This window comes from Macadamia integrifolia, unplaced genomic scaffold (assembly GCF_013358625.1).
Source record: "Macadamia integrifolia cultivar HAES 741 unplaced genomic scaffold, SCU_Mint_v3 scaffold3516, whole genome shotgun sequence".
Classification (NCBI taxonomy): domain Eukaryota; kingdom Viridiplantae; phylum Streptophyta; class Magnoliopsida; order Proteales; family Proteaceae; genus Macadamia; species Macadamia integrifolia.
In genome coordinates this window covers 4,581-12,099 of record NW_024869569.1, presented here as the reverse complement: position 1 = coordinate 12,099, position 7,519 = coordinate 4,581, and the positions used below count along the sequence as shown (strand labels likewise).

Sequence of the window (7,519 nt, the reverse complement as noted above, 5' to 3'; positions counted from 1 at the left end):
AAGGTATTCTACTAGCTCTCCCTTTCAGTACAGTAGGTAGGGAAGAAAACCTTTACAGAATCTTGTTTAAGACAAGAGTATCCTTACAATCTCCTTCAAGGTAGAGATGCACTTTTTACAATCCCGTTTAATGGTGGAGAGACACCTAACTCTTTTTAGGATAAGAGGATCCTTACACAATCCTAATTACAGTCTAGGAAAATGTAAAAGTAATAAAATAAACAAGTGGAATAAAATTGTTTGAGTTTTACCTCGTGCGGTGCATGCAAGAATGAATATGCAAATGTATGTTCGAATGCGCCTTTTGTAGTCTCCCTTGAATATGGACTAATGATAAAGACTTTACTAAAGTTCTTGAGTTCTTGGAGAACGTGTTTGACTTCAGTGAGTGAAGTCAAGAATAGCAACTGTTGGTCCTCACAAATGACTTTAAAATGATGGCTAAGAGCTTTCTTAATTATTTATTATTAAAGTCATTAGTGGGGTATTTATCTAGGCAGAGACAAGGCTTCATTAGGGTAATAAAATCACCCAATTTGGAAGGAGAATAATTTCTAACGGATAGAAATTTTCTCAACCAGCAATTGTTGCTTCCTAGTACAGTTGTATGAAACTAACCGTTAGACTCAAAATATAGTCGTTATATAGCCGTTGGGAGTCTTTGAAGGTCAATAGGCAGTTGCCGCTTCCAACCGGAAGTTGCGGGTTGCTCTCTGTGGACTGATCAAGACACAGTCATGTGATTCGGAATTGATCTGGCAGTTGCTGGTTCAATTGTTGGTTAAATCTGGCAATTGCCGGTTGATCTCTGTTATGTGTTTTGACTGCCTGGCAGTCACACAAAGAGGTCAAAATACCTTGGGTTGATTTAAAACTGTTTTCAATGATTAACATGCATGAGTGTAGTGCGTGTGGGAGTGTGTGAATTACGAAGTCTTCAATAATACTTCAAATTCTTCAATTTGAGTTCTTCTAAATCTTTAATGCTACTTAGAACTCTTCAATAATTCTTCAATTTGAGTTCTAAATTTTCAATGCCACTTGGAACTCTTCAATAGTTCTTCAATTTGAGTTCTTCTAAATCTTCAATGCCACTTTGCGTCTTGAGCTTTAGTGATGTGATCTACATGATGCTTCAACAATGTGATCCCTTATACGACACTTAGAGAGAGATAGTTGTTAGAATACTACTTGTTTGTTATCATCAAAATCTTTATGGAGAGGGATATTCCCAACAATCTCCCCCTTTTTGGTGATGACAAACAAGTGGATTAAAGAAATAAAACTATGGTCATGAAGGGAAAAAGCATAGCATTATCTTAATCTTTAAAGCATAGGATTATCTTAATCTTTAAAGCATGGGATTATCTTAATCTTTAATCACTCACTCCTCCTTCTCCCCCTTTTGTCAACAACAAAAAGAAAAAAATAATTCTTGTCTCCCCTTGAGCATGTGCATGTTAAAATATAGATAAAAGAGATAGGAAGGCATGTAGCAATTGAAAACACACATTCATAAAGAAGCACTTATATAAAAGAACTCCAGAACAGTGCATTACAAAAGGTGCCATACTTAGGGCATTACAAAAAAAAAAAAAATAAGTCCTAATTTTCAAAGGGCATCAAGGATCTTCTGAGTTTTCTTATCAATATGAGCCATGATGCGTGACTCCATCTCCTCCAATTTCTTATCAAGCATTGCCACAGTCAAGGGTTGATTGGAGGAGCTTCCTTCTCCTTCAGAGGCAGAGTGAGGATTTTTTATTCCCATGTGACGGATGGAGTTAATGTCAAATGCGGTTTTATCCTCTATTATATTCTCTCCGCTGAGATCGACTCCAAAATGGGCAAAGATTTGTCCCAACATTCGTCCATAGGGAAGGTTGTTGATGCATCCTTTTTCACCGGCATGAATCATGTGAAGGATGATGAGGTAAGGTAGGTTGATTTGGATTCCATCACAAATGCAATAGGTGACAAAGGCTTGAAAGGGGCTAACTGCATCTCTGTGTCCACTCTTTGGAAGGATGTTGAGTGAGACAATGTAGTTTATGATCTTTCTACTTGACCTGATGGAAGGTTTATGCAGCTACATGTGCTTAATTATGGTCATATGAAGAAAGGCAGCATGACATAGGCTTGATGGAGACGGTGCTTCATTCATGTCATATGGGATATGCAACATAACATGGCCAGATGAAACTCTTCTGTATATATTTCTACTAATAACTATTCTCATGGTATCCAATGAATTTTCTAGTTTTTATGAAATCTTAAGGAGGTCATGGGTGTCTTTAAATATCTAAACTGAAAAGTCAGCTAACCTTTTTTGTTATGAAATTCCTGAAGAATGAATTTCTTTATAAAAAACTGTGTATTAATTTTTTGGTGATGTTCCTATTCCTTTCTAAGTACACCCCATAATTTCAGGTAGGTCTGGCTCTTGTAGTTGAAGGGGAAATCGTGTTAGGGGTCATGGGCTGCCCCAATTGGGAAGGAGAATTTTCCAAACAATTAACTGCCAAAGGTTGCGCAGATAGAACTATTCTATCGGGATCAGGGATTATTATGGTTGCACATATTGGTTGTGGAACATGGACAAAGCGGTTATCAGATATGCTGGGTGGTGGGGCTGACGTGCATAATGATTGGGTCAGATGCTTTGTGGATAAATGTCGCTTGGTTCATGAGGCACGCTTTTGCATTTCTGATAGTCAAAATTGGGAATCATTGCCGCTATCCAGTTTGTTCAGCTCGACAAATAATGCTGTTAGTATTGGGGATAGACAAATTCTCCTTTTACCAACATGTTGTGGAAGGTTAAGTTCTTCATCCTTTCACTATATTTGTTCCTATCAGTTACTCCTCCATACCAACTGAAATATTTATCTTCTCTTTTGTGAGATATCATGCATCTGAGTTTTTCTTTTCGCCTTTTGATAAATCTAAGCAAGAAGCAGTAAAAACAGGTCATTAAATTGTAGTGCAAACAAAGGAGATTTGTTAAAATATCTGGCACCAGTATATTTAGGTTCAAACAGTGTAGGGATTTTCTATATTTTGAAAAAAAATCCAATCATTAACTCCTTCATGAATTCAGGTCACCTTGCTTAAGTTAGTGGTGTTCAACAAATTAAGGTACCCATTTGGAGGAATACAACATAATTTTCCCTGTTCAAGAGCTAAATTTTGGTGTTCATGGTTGAAACTTTTTTTTTTTTTTTTGAGCTGAAACCATAGAAATGATCATGACTTTGGTCAATTTTGGAAAAAATATGACCTTTTGTTGATAAGTAAAAAATTTACTTTAGTAGTTTGACTGTTTTTAGATGTCAAAATATGATTTTAGTCGTTCCATGAACCAAGGGCTACTTAGCCAACTTATTGGTTTGGGTGGAATGTAGGAGGGTGGGTTACTTAGGTATCTTCTGCACTTGACCCAAAATAATTTGAAGTAAGCCAAATTTAAATTTTCACTTTATTGGTGCTTTTAGCTTTATTATGAAACCCAAACCCCACCTACCCACCCCCCCCCCCCCCCCAAAAAAAAAAAAAAAGGAATTCTGGCAAGCAGAGATTGGAGAAAATGGATTAAGGTATGCCTGCAGGAAAAAGAAGAACAATCTGGACTAAAACCATCCCAAAGATGCAGATCAATCTCCAAAGAGAATTCCACCCCCGTGGACTTGAAAATTCTAGATGCTATTTAAGATATAACAAGAACATCAGAAAGACATTGGATTGAAGTCTCTTTGCAACAAGAATGAATTCTCTGGTCATTTAAGTGACAGATCAGATGCTTAGCATAATCTGCTTGGTTAGAGTTCAGTGGACTTCTAGTTACCAGATGCATATCCTTATTTCAGACTTTGAAACTCCATTTGAGTTCTTGCATACATTTTCTGTTGCATAACCCTGCTACTGTTTGGTCATGCTGATCAATCTACGTCCACATTTAGCATCAGATGTATTGGTACCATTGCCACCTCATGTTGTGTTAGTGTTGAAGTGGATGACTTCCTTAGGCATATCATGGAGGTACACGCTGATGCTCATCGTCGCATTGCCGTTAGTAATAAAGGCTATCAAACAACTGCTAATCGGCATCGCCGCTTGTGGAGTTTCAACCTGTTGATATGGTTATGGTTTGAAATCCACCTAAGCAATTCCCTTCTGGTACTATGCACAAGCTTCATCCTCGGAATATGGCTCCTTACAAGATCTTGAAGCGTATTGGTCCCAAAGCCTATATGTTGGAGTTGCCTCCTAATATGAAGATCAACAATGTTTTTAACATCCCGATCTTACACTCTATGTGGGCCACCATTCCAATGACACGGAGATACGGAGCATAAATTGAAACTTCCCCAATTTGTGACCTGTACGGACAATGTTAATGAAGATGTCCTTGACAACAAATCCACTATTGTTCGTGGTGGAAAATACTAGTCGTTTCTCGTCAAGTGGAAAGGAAGTCCTAAAAAAGATAGCATTTGAATCCACGCCGATGATTTTCAATGTCTTGATACGGATCTCTATGAACACTATATGTCCTTCCCCCATTCATCGGTGACGAATAATTTTAAGAGGGGGAAGTTGATGTAGATCCCTATCATGGTCTTCATTATAGCAGGAGGAAAGAAGAACAGCCAGCCTTGGGCTGATTCGAGCCTAGCTGGTCAGCCTGGTCCCTCTTTGTTAGTGCATATATGCTTCCAGCTTTGGACTTCTAGAAGCTCCTCAAAGCTGCAATCAAACCAGCCTTTTTTACAGCTGTCCTGGATGCCTTTTTGTGGCCTGCGATCTCTTAGTATAGGTGTAGTTTTGTTTCTTTGTTTGGACTGGTCAAAGATACTTTGCACAAGTTGTCTTGCCTTCTAGAAAGGCCCTATTTGTTTCTTTTTATGTTTTCTTAAGTTGCAAATTAGAGATTAGATACTATTATGTGTTAGATTCGTTCTTTGTAGTTTAGTTTCTAATTTGGGAACCGATTCTACTTTGTAATTTTTATCTCTCTATTTTAGAGAGGCTGCTGTAACAGTTTTGGACAATTGATTAATGAAGAATTTTGCAGCCTATGCTTGCTTCCATCTCCCGAGAAATGATGAACAGATATATGAGATAGTTGTGGGTGAGATGCCCAGGCTGAGATAGCTATTATCCCACCCACAAGTATCCGTCTTCATCTTTCTCTTCTTTTTATTTTATTGCTGCTATTTGATTATTGTGAGAGAGTGTTTTGATGTTATTCCAAGCTATTCGAAGATAATAAGTCTACCTGCAGATCAGATTGAAGAACCAGCAAGTTTCTAAAATTGGTACCAGAGAGTCAGGGTTTTGAGGCCAGATCAACTGTCCCTGTTTCTTCCATTCTACTGTCCATCTTCGTGCACCCTTTTAGGGGTTTGAAGACCACCCTAAGGGCCTTCTTCAACCAGATTTTCAGCCTGGTCTGACGAGCCAAAAGGGACCCGCTGGTTTTCTCCCTTTTGCTCTGCTGAAACCTTGCATCTGAGAGGATCGATTGCTGATTCTATTCCCTACTTCCAGACCTGATGCAGCCACTGGTTGTGGGCTTACAACCTTAAATTGGAAGCTCTTCTGACCAGGTTTGACTACCTTACTACTCCTGTACTTGTGAGTTTCAGTTCAGCCTAAGTTGAGGCTCTATTGTGACCTTATTTCTGAGATCAGTTCTGATTTGGTTGTGAGTTGTTAATATTGGGGTTTGTCAACCTAGGGTGAACTTACTTTACACTAAGATGTTTTCGCCATCATCTATAAGTCATATCAACCCCCTAAAAATACTGTCAATAATTAATGCTTAATTCTTGAACCGGACATCTTATGTAGGCAGTACTGGGCTATATCTCCTACTATAACTCAAAAATCAGAGACTGCTTTCTCCTAACATAAAATAACTTTTACCTGCTTTTTGTTTATTCCACCGAAGTTGGGTATGTTTCCCCAATACTTCGATAATTACTGCCAATATCATGGTGTACTTTGAGATGTGCAATGCATATTCTTTCCATTATGAATACTGTTGCAGATTCTCCTTTGACAGATAAAGTCAGTGAATTATTTTCTTATTTTGCAGTTAGTTATTTTCTTACAATATACATTTGTTTGCAGCTTGTGTAAGTACTTAATGGTGGCTTCTGGTAAGGCTTTGGTTTTCATTCTTCAAGCAAGGGCTCAAACTATTATCAAGGTATGTTACATATCGAATGTTGGCAACATGGAGTCGCAATAGTGTGATAGATAACTGGATTATATTTGATTCAATCTACATTATAGGCTTGGGATCATGCTGTTGGAGTTATATGTGTACATGAAGCTGGTGGACAGGTATGCTTCCTTTCTATGGTTCTTTTAGTGTCTGTTATTCCTTGTTATGGAAGAAAACTTCTGGTATTGCTAATTTTTCCAGGAAATATGCCAATGGCATCCCTTTACTTGAAGTACATTATTAGTGTAAAAAGCCAAGAACTCATTTATGCTGGACAAAATAGATGTCCTGGTAAACCTTAAAATCTGTCCAGAACAAGGATTACTCCGTTCCTTCAATAGTTTCTGGGATTGATTAAAGTGACACCATCTAATCAGGTTACTGACTGGAAAGGGAGTCAACTTGATCTTGCAGCAGATCATATCAAGTTGAGCGAAGGGTCATCTTTCCTTCAGGTGGTGTGCTTGTGACAAATGGTAACTTACATAAACAGATCTTGGAGATCATCTCTATGAGTTCCTCTATTGTTTGGTTTGACAGTTGTAAATATATATATTTTTTAAATTATGAGATATGACTCTTACAACGATGCTCTTTGATTGCACTCATAAGGACTCTACAAATCCTCTTGAGAATGTTGATATCAAAACCACCATTTTTTGAGACATCTTTCATGCCTACAATGTCAAACCTATTTGAAAGTCAAACTTTGTCTTTTCTTGCTACTGGTATAGGCCAGCTGCACCTCAAATGATACTTTGAACACAATATTGAATGGGGAAGAAAACACTTCTGTCGTGTATAGGTGGCTTGAAGCAAACTAATGGCAGTGGTTAAGAAGAGGTTTCATGAATCTTAGAATTGTTCAAAATTTTAACTAGATTGGAACATGGATTTACTAGATAAACTGGGGGAAGTCCTAGGCCATGTCAATGGGCCAGATTTATCATCAATGTTGGTTATAAAAAGTTTCATTGGCTAATTGTCCATCATTTGATATTTAAAAAGGTGAATCCATGATATGGGAAAACATTACTTTAATTAAATGGATTTTTTTTTTTTTTTTGGTGTCATTTATGATTTATGTGATCAATTTCTTAGTTAGGCTTTTTGTGGGAGAAGAGAAGCATCAAAGTGATGGTTCATTATCCTTAATGTCAACTATTGCACAAGAATTATTCTCTGTGCAAGATGGATGAATCATGGAAGTCTTAAGGGATCAACCAGATTGCATTTGAAAGATGGAACTCTAAATTTTGGGTGGGGGATATAATCCTTAATTTGGGA

At 37.6% G+C, this 7,519-nt stretch overlaps 1 protein-coding gene across 1 annotated transcript; it reads left to right on the top strand.

Moving 5' to 3' along the window:
- Positions 1–2,430: 2,430 nt before the first annotated feature.
- LOC122068183 (putative PAP-specific phosphatase, mitochondrial) lies at positions 2,431–6,899 on the top strand (the record flags this gene model as incomplete). The annotated part of the gene is given in 4 exon segments (XM_042632051.1): positions 2,431–2,819; positions 6,136–6,214; positions 6,301–6,351; positions 6,610–6,899. Coding segments are annotated over 4 exon segments (612 nt in total), but the record flags the coding sequence as incomplete, so codon positions are not given.
- Positions 6,900–7,519: the final 620 nt, after the last annotated feature.